At 42.9% G+C, this 21,093-nt stretch overlaps 1 protein-coding gene across 5 annotated transcripts in view; it reads left to right on the top strand.

Annotated features, from left to right (window-relative positions):
- The window catches only part of thada (THADA armadillo repeat containing), an 85,501-nt gene that overhangs the window by 56,496 nt on the left and 7,912 nt on the right, over nucleotides 1–21,093 (top strand). For 4 of the 5 annotated variants that reach the window (XM_056435253.1, XM_056435252.1, XM_056435254.1 and 1 more), the window contains 6 exons: nucleotides 1,424–1,506; nucleotides 13,311–13,690; nucleotides 17,808–17,926; nucleotides 19,472–19,544; nucleotides 20,325–20,475; nucleotides 20,601–20,723. In XM_056435253.1, the coding sequence (XP_056291228.1) occupies nucleotides 1,424–1,506; nucleotides 13,311–13,690; nucleotides 17,808–17,926; nucleotides 19,472–19,544; nucleotides 20,325–20,475; nucleotides 20,601–20,723 (929 nt within the window). Of the gene's footprint in view, nucleotides 1–1,423; nucleotides 1,507–13,310; nucleotides 13,691–17,807; nucleotides 17,927–19,471; nucleotides 19,545–20,324; nucleotides 20,476–20,600; nucleotides 20,724–21,093 lie in introns of those variants that run through there. The other variant, XM_056435256.1, reaches the window with a different exon arrangement.

The raw sequence follows: 21,093 nt of genomic DNA, 5'->3' as shown, positions 1-21,093 counted from the left end.
TGTTTCCAGTCTGTTCCTTTTTTCTTTCTTTTTTCAAGCCTTTGCAAGTCTGTGAACAGCTGGGGGTATATCATGTGATATTTCCACATGCTGGGCTCCGATGATCCGCCACTGAATACAAAAACACACATCACTGTCATCTCCTGCGAGTTGTTGACCCAATAATACCAGCAACTTGTTGTTTGTCAATGACTCATCTATCAGTCAATCACGCCCCAATTTACAGGAATCATGCTGAAAGCATTATTTATTTTATCAACAACATTTAAAGAAAAAGTGTTTTGGCGTGTCATTTTTGTATGTATAATACAATAATCTTTATCAAACCAGATTTTGATCATAATTTAGATTAATATTTCGATTGTGATTATTTGTCACGAATATTCATTGATTATCATTATACATTAAATAAACAGAGCACAGCTTTCTCTTCCATGTTGCGCTACATTCTTGTTCTTATACAGTATTGGGGCTACACCATATTCGGCAGAAAACAACAAACAGATTTGAAAAAAAATTATATATGTATTGCGATATAAAGAAAAAAGACGGAGTATTCACCCTGGTGTTTGCGGGCTAAATTATTTTACTTTAATGCATCATTTTGGAGCACTTTAAGAACAAAATACAAGGTTTGATCAATAATTTTGTTTGAATGTTCTTGTAAACAATTCAATCACAAACGCATCAGTTGTATAGATGTGAATGATGACAAAAACAAGTCAAGTCACATCCAGTACTTGTTGACCCAACATCTTTGTCGGAGATGGCCTCATCTAACTCAATCAAATATGTAATACATTAAGAAACTCACAAGGGGGGGAAAAAGAACACTTAAAATATATTATTGCCCTATCACCTGGCTGCATGTAAATACACCTCATATTCTATCCGTCTGGGTTTAGGAATCGATAGTCAAGTTAAACTCACTAAATTGCACGCTAAAACCAGGTTGTGTGAAACGAGATACAACCACAAGACCCAATAGAATTGTGGGGCAAAAGCACCGGTAAGAAGCTAACAAATAAGGCTCAAGTTAAAAATCGATATTGTCGCATAGACTGGAAGCAACAAGAACAGATCTTATCAGGATAAGGAGAAATGACCGCAGCCCTTGAGATCACACCAAATCACAGACTAATAGATTCTATTGAGTTGCAAATGTCCGATGACCTAATTCAGCAACTTGTGGTAAGACATGAGCCCGTTTCTGGAGGAAGAAATCTCCGAAAATAGACAATCAATGACTGCAGTGTTAGCGCTTTAAATTGATTAACAGTTTGGGAAAGATTTTTTAGGGGCTTTGATTATAAAAGGGACTTTTTTCAGCGCACTGTGCTAGCTACAAGGATCTTTTTTGTGCCAAAGATACATTTGGTGAATTAAATGACATGAATATTTGTATTTTTTTCTTTCTTTGTAGACAAAATCCCTGTGAGGTGACCAGAGGAGCTTTTCTGGATGTGTTGTTGTGCCTGTGCGGGCCAAAGATCAGTCTTCTGGACGGTGAGTGGTCAACATGGGGTCGCTATGGCTCACTCAGGTATCAACCTGGAGGCAAGAACCAAAAACGACTCTTTTCAAAGTCTTTCGCCGTTTGTGTCACGTGGTTACCAGATGACCTTGCCTAACTATCGGGCAGCCACCTCTTTATGAAAAGGGAAGGGAAGCCAATGCGGAAGTGGTTTAAACTTGTATCCTCTCCACTAACCAGCAGAGGGCGACTCCTCCGGTTGCAAATAGAAGTCTGGTTGTATCGAAGGATTAAATTAATCAAAATGTACATTAGATTCATCAACAACAACAACACATATCTCTATAGGTACAGTCCTAGTTTGAGCCTGATTATCTTAAAAAATCATTAGTTAAGATATATTTTAGGGTAATTGTCCAATGCATTTCAATCATCCCAAAAAATTATCCTAATATAAAAACTAAATCATTAAAACATTAACTAATAACTTACTTAAACTTGATTTAATTTACTTTATCCAATCAAGAAATGTTTCTGTGTTTTATGTATCGCATTGAGTGTAAACCAGTTGAGTGGTGGTCTTGAACACGGTTGCTTTTGTTTCCACTCGTTTTAGACTTGATTGGGATTCAGATGATCTTTTTGCTGATGTCAGCCGCTTGCTGGAAAGTTGATCCGCTCAGCAAACGGCAACTGTGTCGTCCCCCCACCCCCCCCGCTGTTGCTGTCAACCGGACCGTGAATACTTTAAAGCCTTAACAGATCCCGCGAAGTTTGCCCGGCGAGGCTGTCTACCGCGTTCTCCATTTAGACTGATTGTTGACAGAAGTCAACTCTTCCCCGTGTGTGTGCGTAGACCGGCTGGGGGTCTCTCCACTGCGGAGGAATGTGAAACCAAAGGCGAGCGATCTTTGACAGATGGTGAGATTGTGCCTGTGACCCAGTTTGAGGGTAAAAAAAATGGATAGGAGGGAGGAGGCATTTATGTTTTCGGCCGACCATGTGCTGAACACATGTTAGTCTTGACAGTGAAAATACCGAAGATTTCTCAAAACAAGCCCGTTGATTGAGCTCCCGGCCCGGCTTGGCTGAACCCAACTTGGCTCAGCCCCTTACATAACTAAATAAGCACCCTGAAGCACACACATGCACATACACACACACACACACACAGACAGACATGCGCGCACACACACACACACTCCACTGCCTCTCTATTATTGTCACAAGTCACACTTTGGCCTCTTACCCTCCTTCGTTGGTCAGCCTTTCCATTTTGTCTTTCTTTCTTCTCCTGATTTCCTAAATTCCTCACCTTCTTTCCACTTGTCTAACTCCACTTTTCAAACAAATAAAAGTTTTACAAAATATATAAAAAATGTAAAAGCCGCAGGTTGGCCATGTTCATCCAAAAAGCAGCACCAGGGGTAAAGGAGGTGAACAATCAGGTTGCCCCCCCCCCCTTCATTATTACTGGCACCCTGCATGAAGTAGGAACTTTGAATTAACCAGCCAATTAATCTCAGGTGTATGTGTGTGTGTTACGGCCCTTTGATCCATGCAGGCTCATAAAAAATAAAAGAAACCACAGTACGCCGCTTTAGTTTGACCTCCGCCAGTCTTCTGTTTCTTTTCAGCCATGCCAGTTTTTTTTTTTAAAGGGAGATGAGCTAAACTTTTTAGTGTGAGGGAGGTAGGGGAAAGTAAGAAAAAAAGAAAAGGCATCTACATGATTTAAGTGTTAGTGACTTTTCTGCAATCCCACTTGATGTGATGGTAAAATATGATGTCAAATGAGTCACTGTTCCTCTGACTGAACATTTTTTTTAAAGCTTGCATTCCTCGTAATTGTCTTTGCTTAAGAAGACTAAAATGATGCTTCAATAAATGAATATTTAACTCTGAGTGATGTCACTTGAGTCGGTGTGGGTTTCAGGCTGAGGACTGCTAGTTAGCCACTGCTTCCGAACCACAGCCACAGACTGGAATTGGAAGGAGTCGTCATGACGTCACCTGTTGGTTTGTGGACTGCCGTTTTGAAGCCTCCAGTTCGGCTTTTTGGTCTTTGCCATCTTGGTTTTGTACAACCAGGGAAGGGAAGTGAAGATGATTCACTGAATTTGTTCCGGGGAGAAACAGGACCCGTTCCCGGATTTGGTGGATGAAAATTAATGGATGGAAAAAGACGGAATATAAAATTTTTTACATTTTTAATGAAACGCACACGCGCACATAAATGTGTTACCATAATTAGGCTTCTGGAAACTTTAACGCATGATTGATGTTGATCTTTGGCAGCTAGGTAAACGATTACAGTTCCATATTTACACACTGCTTTCACTTCACACGAACAATTCGATTGTCAAGTGAAGGAACTCCCATCAAATACTACAGGAAACGTCAGTCCACGCATTAAGCCCCCATGGGGTCCCAAAACAGTGATACAGGGATAGAATAGGGCAGGAAGATCACATAACATAAAAATAAATCCTCCCTTATAATCTAATATTATTCTTATATAATTAATAATTATAATATAATCCCCTTGATTGTTAGCCCGCTACATCTACTGCTGTCACGCTGCACGGTGTATTGATACTAACAAAGTACCCGTACGTTAAAAACGATATGACTGCATATTTTTAGCACCGATACTTCATTAAGAGAGCGCGTGATCAGAGCGCACGCGCTGTTCCGCTCCGTTAAATGCTGTCTTCACGCAATGCGCTTCGCAGCGCTCTCACAGTGAGTGGCGTTAAGTTGCGGAGCTTTTGAGACAGTCTTCGGCTTTAAAACATGTTTCTTATTTTATTACTACTGTAGATAAATATACCAGTATCGTATTTATGGTATTGTATTGAATTCTGGTATCGGTATCATGATATTTATGACAGGTATGTATAGAAGTTATAATTGTAGGATCATGACAACCAGATAGAGGAAGGAACAGACTCATGGAATAGGCTCATGAAACAGACACATGGAACAGAATCATGGAACAGGCTCATGAAACAGACTCATGGAACAGGCTCATGGAACAGAATCATGAAACAGAATCATGGAACAGAATCATGAACAGAATCATGGAACATAATCATGGAACAGACTCATGGAACAGACTCATGGAACAGACTCATGAACAGAATCATGGAACAGACTCATGGAACAGACTCATGGAACAGAATCATGGAACAGACTCATGGAACAGAATCATGGAACAGAATCATGGAACAGACTCATGAACAGAATCATGGAACATAATCATGGAACAGACTCATGGAACAGACTCATGGAACAGACTCATGAACAGAATCATGGAACAGACTCATGGAACAGATGCATGGAACAGACGCATGGAACAGAATCATGGAACAGAATCATGGAACAGAATCACGGAACAGGCTCACGAAACAGGCTCACGAAACAGACTCACGGAACAGAATCACGGAACAGGCTCATGGAACAGAATGGAACAGAATCATGGAACAGGCTCATGGAACAGACTCATGGAACAGACTCATGGAACAGACTCATGGAACAGAATCATGGAACAGACTCACGGAACAGAATCACGGAACAGAATCACGGAACAGGCTCATGGAACAGAATGGAACAGAATCATGGAACAGAATCATGAAACAGGCTCATGAAACAGAATCATGGAACAGAATCATGGAACAGAATCATGAAACAGACTCATGGAACAGACTCATGGAACAGAATCATGGAACAGAATCATGGAACAGACTCATGGAACAGACTCATGGAACAGAATCATGGAACAGAATCATGGAACAGACTCATGGAACAGACTCATGGAACAGACTCATGGAACAGACTCATGGAACAGAATCATGGAACAGGCTTATGGAACAGACTCAGGAACAGACTCACGGAACAGAATCATGGAACAGACTCGTGAACAGACTCAGGAAACAGAATCATGGAACAGGCTTATGGAACAGACTCAGGAACAGACTCATGAAACAGACTCATGGAACAGAATCATGGAACAGACTCATGGAACAGACTCATGGAACAGAATCATGGAACAGAATCATGGAACAGACTCACGGAACAGACTCACGGAACAGGCTTATGGAACAGGCTCATGAAACAGACTCATGAAACAGACTCACGGAACAGGCTTATGGAACAGGCTCATGAAACAGGCTCATGAAACAGGCTCATGGAACAGGCTCATGGAACAGAATCACGGAACAGACTCATGGAACAGACTCAAAGCTCAGCAGAGCACACAAGTCCAAAAAAAGGAAGGAGTCGTCATGACGTCACCTGTTGGTTTGTGGACTGCCGTTTTGAAGCCTCCAGTTCGGCTTTTTGGTCTTTGCCATCTTGGTTTTGTACAACCAGGGAAGGGAAGTGAAGATGATTCACTGAATTTGTTCCGGGGAGAAACAGGACCCGTTCCCGGATTTGGTGGATGAAAATTAATGGATGGAAAAAGACGGAATATAAAAAATTTTACATTTTTAATGAAACGCACATAAATGTGTTACCATAATTAGGCTTCTGGAAACTTTAACGCATGATTGATGTTGATCTTTGGCAGCTAGGTAAACGATTACAGTTCCATATTTACACACTGCTTTCACTTCACACGAACAATTCGATTGTCAAGTGAAGGAACTCCCATCAAATACTACAGGAAACGTCAGTCCACGCATTAAGCCCCCATGGGGTCCCAAAACAGTGATACAGGGATAGAATAGGGCAGGAAGATCACATAACATAAAAATAAATCCTCCCTTATAATCTAATATTATTCTTATATAATTAATAATTATAATATAATCCCCTTGATTGTTAGCCCGCTACATCTACTGCTGTCACGCTGCACGGTGTATTGATACTAACAAAGTACCCGTACGTTAAAAACGATATGACTGCATATTTTTAGCACCGATACTTCATTAAGAGAGCGCGTGATCAGAGCGCACGCGCTGTTCCGCTCCGTTAAATGCTGTCTTCACGCAATGCGCTTCGCAGCGCTCTCACAGTGAGTGGCGTTAAGTTGCGGAGCTTTTGAGACAGTCTTCGGCTTTAAAACATGTTTCTTATTTTATTACTACTGTAGATAAATATACCAGTATCGTATTTATGGTATTGTATTGAATTCTGGTATCGGTATCATGATATTTATGACAGGTATGTATAGAAGTTATAATTGTAGGATCATGACAACCAGATAGAGGAAGGAACAGACTCATGGAATAGGCTCATGAAACAGACACATGGAACAGAATCATGGAACAGGCTCATGAAACAGACTCATGGAACAGGCTCATGGAACAGAATCATGAAACAGAATCATGGAACAGAATCATGAACAGAATCATGGAACATAATCATGGAACAGACTCATGGAACAGACTCATGGAACAGACTCATGAACAGAATCATGGAACAGACTCATGGAACAGAATCATGGAACAGACTCATGGAACAGAATCATGGAACAGAATCATGGAACAGACTCATGAACAGAATCATGGAACATAATCATGGAACAGACTCATGGAACAGACTCATGGAACAGACTCATGAACAGAATCATGGAACAGACTCATGGAACAGATGCATGGAACAGACGCATGGAACAGAATCATGGAACAGAATCATGGAACAGAATCACGGAACAGGCTCACGAAACAGACTCACGGAACAGAATCACGGAACAGGCTCATGGAACAGAATGGAACAGAATCATGGAACAGGCTCATGGAACAGACTCATGGAACAGACTCATGGAACAGACTCATGGAACAGAATCATGGAACAGGCTCACGGAACAGAATCACGGAACAGAATCACGGAACAGGCTCATGGAACAGAATGGAACAGAATCATGGAACAGAATCATGAAACAGGCTCATGAAACAGAATCATGGAACAGAATCATGGAACAGAATCATGAAACAGACTCATGGAACAGACTCATGGAACAGACTCATGGAACAGAATCATGGAACAGACTCATGGAACAGACTCATGGAACAGACTCATGGAACAGACTCATGGAACAGAATCATGGAACAGGCTTATGGAACAGACTCAGGAACAGACTCACGGAACAGAATCATGGAACAGACTCGTGAACAGACTCAGGAAACAGAATCATGGAACATGCTTATGGAACAGACTCAGGAACAGACTCATGAAACAGACTCATGGAACAGAATCATGGAACAGAATCATGGAACAGAATCACGGAACAGACTCAGGAACAGACTCACGGAACAGGCTTATGGAACAGGCTCATGAAACAGACTCATGAAACAGACTCACGGAACAGGCTTATGGAACAGGCTCATGAAACAGACTCATGGAACAGGCTCATGGAACAGGCTCATGGAACAGAATCACGGAACAGACTCATGGAACAGACTCAAAGCTCAGCAGAGCACACAAGTCCAAAAAAAGGAAGTTGGTTCATGAATGACTCACCACGTTATATATAATGACAATGTAAAGTTGTTATTACTACTAGTGTAGGTAGAACTTTTTGACTTGGTCATTTTAAAAGTAGCTTGCAAGCCAAGAAAGTGCACACCCCTGATCTAGGTCGGGGATAAACATTTTTTGAAAGCAAATTTATATTTGTTTCTCTTACTTTTCTCCATACATTCTGAACCGCTTCAGATGATCAGACCTCTACTATTCAAAGGAAACTAAGGAGGGCAACGTCACTCTTTAGTTGACCTCACAGCTCATAGATGCATTCGGCCCAAACCACTCAATCCTTTCAAACACATTAGACAAAAGTATATCTAGCACTTATCTTTGACATCGATGCATTATTAATATTCTAGCAAATAAAAAATAAAAAAGCAGATCTTCAGTCTGGAGTTATCCACCAAAAAACGTTTCATTTGCACTTTATTTTCCCTCCTGTAGATGCATTGCTGTTGTCAGAATTGTTTGGCAGACCATCAGCAGTGATGTGGGCAGCGGGGTACTAAAACCTCCGCATGAATTTAGGAATCCGAAGCTACTGGGAGACAAAGACCTCATTATTCTATTTAATTTTTTAGATAGCTGTTAATTTTCTTTTGTGTGTGTGTAATTTTAGGGTAATTAGAGGGAGGGACCTCTGCAGATTGTAAAGCTCTATCGGCATGAGAAGGAGGTCAGCTGTCTCACACTGTGTGTCACACACACACACACACACACGTAGCGTCTGGGGCTTGTTTTTCACAGTTCGGGTAATGAAGGTGAAAGTTGATGTGAAATCCAGCTGTGTGCTTTGCGTGGGTGAGCCCGGCAAGTGGCCCGCCAACGTCCCAGCTTGACGCGGCGAGGCGTCTTTACTGCAGAACATTTAGCGGGCCGCGGACGCACTAAGGGGGAACCAGTAACACACCTACACCCAAGTACACATGCAGCACACTTTAGTTTTCGTGGTGCGTATCCATCCAAACACTTAGTTTACTCGGTACAACACATTGACACCTTGAACCACATGATCTGGCCATAGGACACGCATGGCCTTCCACTCTGTGTTTCTGAGGGACACTTCTTGAAAAGGGGTTGGGTTTGGTGCGCTGACCATCCATCCTCCATCCAAACGTGGTGCAGTGCCCATCTTACCCGACGCCGTCAACTGGCTGGGTTCATTTAAGCCAGATGTGCTAGCTACGTTTGGTTTAGTTGTTTGAGCGAAGCTGTAAGACGCGGGTTAGCTCGAATCTCCTCCAACACATGACCCACAAGTGAGGATATGAATAAAGTATCCCTTTTATTGGGTTTCTCCATTTTTTCACATCCCATCTGTCGGGTTATTTTCGCAGACTTCAAAGTCCTACTGTATTTACGATGTTGGCGTCCACATGGGCTAATAACAACGGGATCTTGGCCGGTTCCTTAAAGTCTCAAGTTTCTCAACTATAACTAAAACATGGCAACTGCACAGTGGAAATCAGTTGCAGGCCGCTGACTTCTTTCCGTTTTCTGATTCCTGGAAGGTTTGTGTGTTTGTGTTTGTCGAGAGCAGTGGTATTATTATCAATGAAGCTAGATTTCATGCATCAGTTTCCCTACTCTTTCTCTCTCGCTCACTCGCTTATTGCCACACATCCCTCTAGACGTGAATGTGACTCTCAACACGCTAACCATATTGGCGCTTTGATCAAATTACATCGCTGTAGAGTAAGGGATCTCTGTGTTTGTGTGTGAGTGTTTTTGCATATCTCGACAACCGTTCATCCACTTTACTTCACCAACTCTCATTACACACTGCAGTTGGTTTAGTTGTAGAAAATACTGCGGCGGAAGAAAAGCAATGGCAAAAAGATCGACAAAGTCGAACTGTTGCTCAGTAATGCGATAAGGAGGTGATGAATCAGGGAATGACGGGTCGTGACCAAGACCCAATGGAGCAATAAACGTGGGGCATCTACGCCATCGTTTCCAAACTCCTTCGTTTTCGCCTGTCAACTTGAACGTAACCCCTGGGATTTTCAAACCTATCCGTCCTCCGGAGCGTTTACAAACTCCTCGGTTTTCTCTGCACTAAAACTCCGGTGAAATGTGTTTTCAAATCGAATAGTAGTGTGGACATCGCCTCAGTCCTGAATGGGAACTCTCTCCAAAGGGACCACGACTCGAACTGGCAACGGAACTAGTCGGTAATGTCGGTAGTCGGTTTTACAGTTCTAGATGAAAGGTGGAGCTAACGGCAACTATTTTCCAGTTCATCCTCAGTGGAGTATGAATGCCTGCACCAATATACATATGGAAACTTCTCCACTGAGACCTGCACCTGTGTATTAGCGCTTCCCAATGGTTCACAGGCAGTGTCGCTAAGCCGGGCCTCATCCCAGTTTTTCCCCGAAACATGGAATAGTGACCGTGGCTTAGTATAATCTCCATTGTCCAGGTGCAGGTTTGCACACAAGCAGCATTAAGAGATGTGTTGTAGAGGCCAATTTAAATAAACACAGATGTGGGGGGAACAATAGGCATTCAAAATCACATTCACTTTCATTTGTGGAGGGAATGTCTCATTTCCCCCCTCTCTCTCTTCCCTCCAATCACATACACACACACTATTATAATAGAGGCCATCATAGAACAGTTTTGCATCACAACTAATTTCTTTTTAACTATTTCTTTTTATACTTCCCTCATTTGCCTCTTATTTTTTCTTTCTTTCGCTCTCCCTTTTCTTTTTTTCCCCTCCTATACCGAGTGCAAGTATTTGTTGGGTTAATGCATTATTATCCCCTTTTAGTGTTTTTTCTTCTTTTGAGCGGCTTTGAGAATTTTGTAAATGTTGTTGCGAGATGCACGCAAACGGGACCATGTTGCATACAAATGCATCAGTGTGTGACGATATAATGGGAGCATGCTGTTTCTTCAACCCTTTGACACACGCACACACACAGTCCCGCCCACCCTCTGCATTTCCCTCTCCTCCACCATGACAGACAGGCGTTTTCTCTTTGACACGCTCCCATTCTCCTTCAGTCATCTTTCTCCTCTTCTTCTTTCTCTCCTCCCTTCATCATCGGTGTCATTACTGTGGCCCCCCCCCCCCCACCCCCATTATAACCATTTGGATATGCTTGTTTGGCCCCGGACCCCCTTTGAGGATCAGGTTCCATAGTAACCTGGCCTCGTCTCCACGGTAACTCTGCCCATCTTTGGAGGAATGTGTGTGTGTGTGTGTGTGTGTGGGTGTGGGTGTGTGTGTGATTGAGTTGGCTGTCAAAGTGGAGTCTTGGAGCAATACTGTAGGTAGGCACACAGCTTTAGAATGGCATCGGGTCACTCCATAGTTGCCCTGCCTCTGGATTATACTTACAGTATATTTCAGAGAAAATGTGCATGTGTGTTTTGATTTACAAACAGCCATTCACGCAGCCCTTCCTATAAAAGTCCAAATAGAAAAGCAGATAGAGGGTACTGGCTGAATCAGTCTGGCCTGTTGTCAGTCAACGGTGTGTGTGTGTGTATCCCAGTGGCACACAGAGCCATGGGGACTTGTGTCACCGCGAGGACCAACAAATGAAGTTTAAAACAGTGTCTCGATACACCCTGTGCCGTTTTCTAGGAAGTCCTCATGAAAGGCATTTTCAAGACGCAAATCTGTGCGACTATGTATGAATGCGCCCCTAGAATTTACATAGAGTTCTGCAGTCCTCATCAGGTCAGTTGTTCTGGAAATGTGCATCGCTGTTGGTTCCCTCTTCTAACTTCTATTTTTTCAAAACTAGGCTTAAAGTTTTGGAATGCTTTTAAAACTTTTTAAACTAATCTTATCTCGGCAGGAGACATCACGCAAGAGGCCGGACCAATGAGGCCAGGCCTTTGCTAACTTTTCACTGCTAAAGTCTAAGATCAAGGTCAATGGGACCATCAAGGTGGGACGAGTCTCTCCGTGTGTCTGAGGTTGAAGTCTAAGAAAGTTCAGCCACAGGTAATATTTGATTAGACATGCTAGACGTTCTTTATGTATATGATGAGGTAGAATAGATTTTTTTTAAATGTGCTAAACCTTTTAATGGAAACAGGGACGATTTATTATAGTTTTCCTAGACACAACAACAACAACAAAAGATATCTGTAAGCTTGCTCTTCTGAAGATTTACATTACTGTAAATGGACATGTACTTGTATAGCGCTTTTCCATACTTCTAGCGCTTTAACACTGCATGACATAATTTGCCCATTCATACACGGATGGGAGGAGCTACCTCAAATTGGGAACAATTGTTGGGGTAAGTGTCTTGCCCAACAAACACATCGACATGGGTCAGCGGAGCCGGGGATCAAACTGCCGATCCACTGATTGATGTCACCACTGAGCCACAGTAATTTACTATTGTGACGGAATTCAGTTCAGTCATGAGCCTTAAGCATCGGGGAGAAGTTACACGTCACGGCCGAACCAGTTAGGACTGCAGTGGTCACTCGGGCTCATTCAAACCAAACCCAAGATTTAAAATTATGATATAATGTGAAGATAACATCATTTATACATATATTATTTTTGTCTTTAGATGTATGTGTGTGTGTGTGTATATATATATATATATATATATATTTATATGTATAAATGTGTGTGTATATGTATCATTTCCCTGTTTTATTTGTATTTTTTTAAATTTGTGTCTGACATTTTTGTATTTGTTTTATGTTAATATATCTAAACAATTACAAAATGTAAGTGACAAAAAAACAAAAACATAATTAATCATTTTTAGCAGCAATGCTAAAAAGTCTCTTAAGTGAGTCTTGATGTAACAGTCTATAATAATCTCTAAGGAGGCAAATGAGAACTATTTCTGGGGATCCATTTAATAAGTCTGAACTAAAATTTTATGTTATGTGTTCTAAAAATATATTTGTATATTTGTTATATATTTGTAATGCTGCGTTCACACCAAAAGTGTTGTGATTTTTTCGTGCGACAAGATCCCATGCAAAGTCAACGTACAGACTTGTGTCGTTGCGATGGACGCACGTTTTTGCCGGGCGGTGCATTTTAGGCGCCGTGAATTTCGCCTCATCTTTTGGCGAAAACTTTGCAACTCGGGCCAATCAGCCCCCGAGTTGCTCCGCGCGTCATCACTGTCCCGCCGTTGTTGAATCAGAACAAGATGGGAGGACACACTGATCGTTGCGGTTTGCGGGCTCCCAGAGCTCTTTACAACCTCTTAAGAGTACCGGAATCGCAGAGAATAAAACAGGCACCGGGGCTGTTATGTATAAATATATATATTTGATATTAATGTTTTGAACCCAAACACGAGGGCGTTGGATGTTCCGACGTTTGCTGTATGGCTAACGGCTTTCTATTTTTCTGATTCAGAGGTCGGTGCTCTGCGTCAGGAAGCTTTGTCCACCCTGATGGCCTCGGAACTCGTCACCTCCGACTCTTCCTCTCGCACCCTGGGGCTCGGCGGCACCCAATACCTTCTCAGCCTGGCCCGCGTGGCCCTCAGCGCCTCCGTGGACATCCCTGAGCTCTGGGGAGGGCCTCGGCCCGCAAGCCGGCTCCTGTGGTGTCTGCTGCAGCACCCTCAGTTCGAGGTGAGGGAGCTGGCCCTAGAGGGGGTCCTGAGGAGGCTGCAGGAGGAGGCGGAGGAAGAAGAAGAGGAGAAGAAGAGACCCGAGTGGCTGGACGCGGCCACCCTGTCGAACCTGACCAGCTTGGCTCTTCACGAGACACACCCCCGGTGTTTGGCCAAGGTGATACCACACACGCCACATCCTAGCCGTCACAGGACATTTGACAAATTGATTAAATGTTCAAATCCATCTTGCAGAGGCTTTCGTGAGAGGCTATTCGTTTGCCGCCGGGGGCCACGCCGAGCGCACGAGCGCAGTGGGCTGACTCGCACGCCCGTCCGCTCTCTCACTCACTTACACTCATGAGAGGTTTGGGACGCTTCCGCCCTATAACAAGTTTTGGAGGAGGTAAATGCAGCCTGTTTCTTGTTTGAGGACAGAAGGCTGTTTTCAGCGAGGACCAGCCGATGTGTGCCGTTACTCCTCGCCGTTAACGCTGCGTGACGCGGCGCGCGTGTGGGTTTTCATACGCGTCGCATTTCGGCTTTGCGCTTCTTTGTTTGCGTGCGTTTGGCCGCGCATTCTCTGCCAGGCGCTGCTTTACAGCCCAGCCGTTAATGTTTAAAGTACAGCGCCCCGTTAAGTGGTGGCCGAAGACACGCCAGCTTAAAATTGGCCGGTTGCCATGGCTTCCAATGAAGCATTCTGGGAGTGGAGCAGGAGCAGCGGTGGGCCAAGGACATTTTGTTGGTACGGCACCCTGCCCAGAGATCACGCTTCCAAAGTCGGTCATCTTCAGGCGTTATTGAAGACACATGTTGAAGGAATCGGCTGCATGAGAAGACTTGCATGGGACAGATGGTAGCCTCGTCACTCAGCCAATGAAATCAGGCGCTACTGTGCCACCAACTTCCTGTTGGCGTCGACGTTGCACGGGCTAGCTAGAAAGTAAGCTTTTGGGCTGTAAGAGAGCTGCAACCTCCACTTCCCATTTATCACACGGGATGCACGCAGCCCCACGCCATGGGTGTTTTTTTAAGCGGGCGCACATGCAGCGACGAGTCTCGCTGTTATTCGATTCAATGAATTTCATTTAAAAATCATAAAATTGCCTTCAAAGGGCTTTACTATCTGTACACGTTTGATATTCTCTGTCCTGGAACCGGTTCAGGAAAAACTCCCCTCAAAAGAATCCTTTTATTATCGAGAGTTATCAGCCCTCTGAGGCTGTTTGTGCGGTTTCTCGAGAAACTATCCCGTCAACAAAAGGGAAATTCTTATTCAAGTATAGAGCCCATTGGGGAAATAACACACAGAGTATTATCCAATACGTGAGTGACGTGTTTAAGGTAAACTGCTCACGGTGCATGTTAAGATCGCATGTGGATGTTTTTTAGGCGTGGTAGACATTCTTCTTTTACATTTCTTTAGGAATTGCTGATAAATATGAAAAGTTCCTGCTTTTACCATATATTCATATTATACAGCTTCTGCTGCTATACTGTGTGTGTATGTATGTGTATATGTATCTCTAAATATATATAGGTGTTTGGATTAAAAAAAGGTTTTGTCATTTCAGTAAAAGTCCTGTCATAAGATTTCACTCCTTTCTAGTTATTTACATCATTCTGCCCATCTTTCCACAATCATATTCACATATGTGTATATATATATATATATTTACATTTATAAATGTACATATATATATATCTATATATATTTACATTTATAAATGTACATATATGTATGTACATTTATATTTGTGTTTGCATATATATATATAGCGCAAAAATTTTGTCTATATAAATTATATATACATATATAAACATTTTTTGCTATATATATATATATATATATTAGTGCTGTGAAAAATAACGCGTTAACTCAGTTAATTCAATTACAGGTTTGACTAGTTTTTTTTTATTTAACGCATTTAACGCATGCGCAGAATGAGCTTCCAATCCGTCTGTTGTTGGTCGTCTCGAACCAGCAGCATGTCATTCTGTCTCTAGTGTCGCGTTAACACGACTCCGATCTCCGTCTCGCGAAAAAAAGTCACTTGCAAAATGAGCTTCCAATACACCACTTCAATCTGAACTCTGTCCGCTCTCATGCAGACGGTCTGTTCATCGGTAATGATCCTTCCGCAGGTTCACCTCCGGAAACCTTGTTACGACTTTTACTTCCTGTAGATCAGGGTCTCAACACGTCGATCGCGACCTGCCAGTCGATCGCGGCGTAGTGTCGGTAGATCGCATGACATTAAAAAGATTGGCCTGCCCCCTGACATGTTCTCTAGAGCACGTCTTTGTTCTTTTATTAAACTAAACGTCTGTTGTTGATTGTATCTCCACAGCAGCATGTCATTTCTGTCTCTTCGCGTTGCGTTAACACTTATCGATCTCCGTCTCGCTTGCCACAGAGCTCCGTGCGCGCGCATCGGGACTGAGCAAAAAAAAAGTCACTTGTCAATCTGTCCGTGTCCGGGCCGGTGAGGTTTCAGCTTTGCAGCGGTGTCCCCGCCGTCCCTTTCATCACGGCCCAGTTCATGAAGAAAACCCACACAGTCAGTTTGCCTCAGCAGCTGCTAGAGGAAGACTAGAGGCCTTTAGATTGTATCATGGTGGAGTTAATGGTTGACAAACAAGAGAAAAATGTTCTGTTTAACCCTCCTGTTACCTTTACATTTACTAACATATTTTACCCTCGTGGTCAATTTGACCCCAGCAATTAAAACCTCCAGTGAAAAACAGCCTGGGGTCAAATTGTCCCCAAAGAACACCGACATTAAACATTGAATGGGGTCAAATTGACCCCAAAGGTAACAGGAGGGTTAAACATTCTGTTTAGGATGAAGATGTATTCATGTTCCATATGGAAGAAAACTGCTAAATAACTGCTGAGTTGCAGCACCATTGTATAGAAGAATGTATAAATGTATATATCCGTCTTTTGTCATAAATCTCTATGTTCTCACAAAATATACCGAGAATATCGGTAATATGTGATTAATCATGATGAATCCACAAAAACCTGTGATTAACCCGATTAAAAATGGTAATCGTTTCACAGCCCTAATATATATATATATACAGGTTTTTTTGCGACCCGTAGACATTCAACATTGAATGAATTATTTTAAATTCGAATCAGTCAGAACAACAGACGAGCAGGTAGGTCTGCCTCGCTACCTTTTTATTTTATTTTTTATGCTCGCATGCACAAATATACGCAGATGTTTACAGCTAGACATCGCATGCACACCACACACAAATCTTATAAAACAAGATTTATTTTGAAGTTCTAATAACAGGCTGGGGTCCTCAAATGAAATAATAATCATGGAGATGTGCAGCGGGAATGTCAACATGTGTTCCCGGCTGGAGTGTGTGGGGTTTCACGCAGAGCGAAAACCACTTTCAACCTCCTCCTCACTCGGTCGGCTGCAACCCTAGCTGAAGAAATGAACGGGCAAAAAAGGAAAAAAAGTTATGGGAAGGATGAAGCAGGAAGTCAAGTGTAGAGGGTTAAGCTAAATTATGAGGAGCTTACTACTTCCTGAATGAATTCTTCGACTCATCTTTATCCATGTTGTATTTGTGTACAGTGGGTGTAAAGGGGAAAGTGAGGCATTCGTGTGCTCATGGTTAGGGTGTGAAAATACGGTTGGGGCAAAGTGCCAGCCGTGCCCAACAAACACACACACACACACCAGAAATGGACGGTTTCTGCGACACCGTTAAGCCTTTTCTATATGGGATCATATTGGAAGAGTGGTCATGTGAAAAAAATCTCCATCATGTACTGTATGGTTAACAACAAACTGGGAAGGAAAGAAAAAGAAAAACAAGTGACATAAGGTTGAAATCTACGACTACCAACCCTAAAATTAGTTTGAGGGCTGCCCCAGGACTATTTGCTCTTTGCAAGTTGTAATAAATAGTTTAATGTGAAGGACAGACACCTGAGAAATCCCTTGAACTTTTCCTCGTCCGGAACCATCCCACGTCTGGGTTTTTGTATTTGTTTATTTTTTTGTAATTGGGGGATGTTGAGCTGCTTCAAAACATTACGTACGTTTTACTGTTACAGGCAACATGGATACCAGGGAGGTAGAAGGATCCAGCTGTATTAGAGGGCAACACACACACACACACACACACACACACACACATATACAGAGAGACCCCTGAGCAACTTTTTATTCAACAATAAGAACACAGCTTTGAGTGTGTGAGACGACATAAATAACTAATTTCGTCCTCCTTCTGACAATGTCTTTGTCTCCTCCTCTCAGGTCCTCATGGTGTTGCGTGCGTTGAGCTTCAACAGAGCGCTCGAGTGGAGAGACGGCACTCAGATCTTGTCCCAGGAGGAGGCCCTGCTGCGCCTTCTGGCTCAGGATTCTGCTCTCAGGTGGGAGAAGACAAACTAGTGCAAATAGTCTTTATCTTTTATCCTGACCTTACGCCTGCCTGTTCTCTTGAGTTTGATATCTCGGGAACAGATTTCTTCGAGCCAAAACACGTTTTTGGCTCTAACTCAAGAATTCATACGCTGTCAATTTCTTCCAAATGTCTCAGAAGGGCAAAATGGTGACGTGATTTTAGACAGTCAGACATGGATGTAAACAGCAACATCACCTGTGTGTGCACAACAAAGATGCATTTGATTGTTTTTTTTTTGATTTATTTTTTTTTTTGGTCCTAAATTACATATTGCGAACAGTACAGTAGGCCCACACCAAATACCTGCAACTCCCAATTCATTTCAATGTACCGGTAAATGCGGAACACAAGCGGCGAACCGCATGACTCTAAAAAAAAACTTGGTGAAAACAACTCACTGTCAGAACGCAAAGTAAATCCAGACCGTCTTTTTAGCTGTGATGGGCGAAAGAGACATGAAACGCACGACACGGTGAGATGCAACCCAACTTCATTCAGAGCCAGGGTCCAAGGAGGAGGGACATCCAAGGATCACTGGCTGCACCTTAACCCTTCACCTGGATACACCTGGAGCTCACTGGCCCCTTTCTGCACGGGGGCTCGTCTGTCATTGCAGTATTTAGAGGATCCAATTGTCAGCCAGCAACAGAGATGGGAAGTTTAAATTGACAAAAAAAAGCAGATGAAAGTTGATATCGTGCTCTCAAAGGCTGTCATTAGAGCATTATTTCTACTTTAGATTATTCACACCTGTCATGCTGAAGCCATTATATTTTTGTGAGAGTTAAAGAGACCCCGTCCTCCTCTGACCGCAAAACTGATTCGGCACGTCGTGTTCCAGCAGTATTTGTGTGTGTGCCTTTGACGTGCATTGACAGACGCGCACGCCTTCCTTGACAGGCCGACGCTGTACTTTTCTCACCTCGACAAGAGAATACAGGCTTAAATAAGAATCGGATTACAAAGGCTTTTAGCCGCGTAAAGTTTTTTCCTGGCCACAATCTCTTGACCTCAGGATCCACTTTCCCCTTGGAGCGGCCTCAGGGTTTTGATTAGAGCGCAGAGACACAGGATTGGGTTGCTGGCCTCCTCGTCTGCCGCGCCATTGAATGGAACCATAGTGCAGTGGCGAGTACCCGCACTCTTCTTTTTGCGGGTTGTAAGTCAATACAGTTGAGCGATGTGCGCGTAGTTAATGGTTAGTTTCCACAGAATTACCTGAAGTATTGTATTCAAACCCATCTCCCTGCACTACTATATAAAACTAAACAGTTGTAAGGAAGAGTGAGTGGATTTGAAAGTCGATTTGGGTTACCTATGTATGTATGTTTGTGTATATATATATATATATATATAATTTGCTTTAAATGACCGCTCCAAATCACCCACCCCCTCAAAAAAGAGAACCACAGAGCAAAGATCCCTCTTCCAGGACAGACGTCAAAAATAATCTTACCAAAGTTATTCTTAGACATTTGGAAGCTGGTATCAGGTGTTGGATGTTGTGTTTCAGTGTGGAGCTCCACTGTGCTGCCCTGACCCTGGTCTCTCAGCTGGTGGTCCAATTGGTGAACTCTAACCCTCAGGTAAATATCACGACGACATATCCCTTAATCTTAGGTTGGCAGCCTTTTGTTGAAATTCGCAATTCCCAAATCCAAGATGCTGTTGGTTGAAACCGTTTGTGGTAGCTGAGGCTACATCCCCACTGATACTTTTGCTCTGAGTATGCCTGGCGAACCCCTAAAATGTAGACTTTTGAAAACGATGACGCAGACCTCCACGTTCCCTTCCTATTAGTCACGACCTGTCAGCCTCAACCATTAGTGGTTTATTTAACGTGACCAATGAATTACAGCCGTTGCTGACCTCATCATCTCCGCTGGCAGCTTTTGGTGCAGTTTAATTCTGCGTTTTACAAATCCACTGCTGCCTACATGCCTGGAGAGCAAGCTATCGCGGCAATTCCTGTGTCCAGCTGCGTTATTGACCTGCTTCCTGTTTACGTTGATACTGTATGTGCATGCCCAGTATACGTTAATGGTCATGTGATATGCATTCCCAGGCGTGTGTGTGTGTGTGCACTACAAAGGTTATTCTCGCTTTGAAATGCCGCTTTGAAAGGAAAATCTATTCATGTGGATATAGCCTTTGCTAGCATATATCATATCACTCCTTTCATTTTGATGATTCACAACTCTAATTTTGTGTGAAAAATATTGGCTAATCAATTTCAAAACCAATTAATCATTATACCCAGTCGTTATGTGGTGTGAGGCAATTTTTTTCCTTGTTCGTAGAGACTTCCCAAAAAAAATCAGCTGAACAAAAAAAATGCCTGTTCTTCCGATCAATCCTCCATCTAGGGTGTGAGTGCGGTTGCTTGTTTACCCGAGTGGGCGTCGCTGGTGTGCTCAAGCTGTGGCGAAGAGCAGCCCGTGGAGGTGAAGCTGGCAGCCGCCGAGGTGCTGGTCAGCTGTACAGTCCCCGTGCTGACCAGCACCCATCTGCCCCTGGGTGAGTCAAGACCAGTACGTGGATGGGAACAAATAAATGTGTTGCAAAAAATAGTAAAACGGGCAAAATATATCTGGAATACAGGCCTCAAGGTGTGTGTGTGTGTGTGTGTGTGTGTCTTTCAGGTCTGTCAACCTCACTGTCTCTGTGGAAGAGTCTGTTTATGCTGCTCCAGGATGAAGACCAGGATGTGCGAGATTCGGCTTCTGATTTCATCTCTAATGTCCCAGCACCTCTGCTCAGTACAGGTACACACACACTAACTTACATGTGCTGAGGGATGGGGTCCATTCCTGGAATAAAAGGCGCTGATTAGAGCTGTAAGAGTGCAAAAGTGTGTGTGTTATTGTTGGGTGAATGTCTGCTTTGCTCACAACTAATCCCCAGCCACACAATTCTCTCTCTCATACACACACACACAGCAGGAATGTAGCGCACAACACAGCAAGACAAAAACAAGGTGGCAAACTGAATGAGTGACTTGGCTCAGGAAAGTTGAATTTCTCACATAAATGAAAATCAACAGAGAAACTCTAAAATAAATCCAACGAAAACCTTCAATTGGAAAAATATGTCATCTTTCAGGTTTGAGATATCAAACAAATGATGTTTCTAAAG

Source organism: Pseudoliparis swirei, chromosome 17 (assembly GCF_029220125.1).
Source record: "Pseudoliparis swirei isolate HS2019 ecotype Mariana Trench chromosome 17, NWPU_hadal_v1, whole genome shotgun sequence".
Lineage (NCBI taxonomy): Eukaryota > Metazoa > Chordata > Actinopteri > Perciformes > Liparidae > Pseudoliparis > Pseudoliparis swirei.
This window is presented reverse-complemented; position numbering and strand designations above follow the sequence as displayed.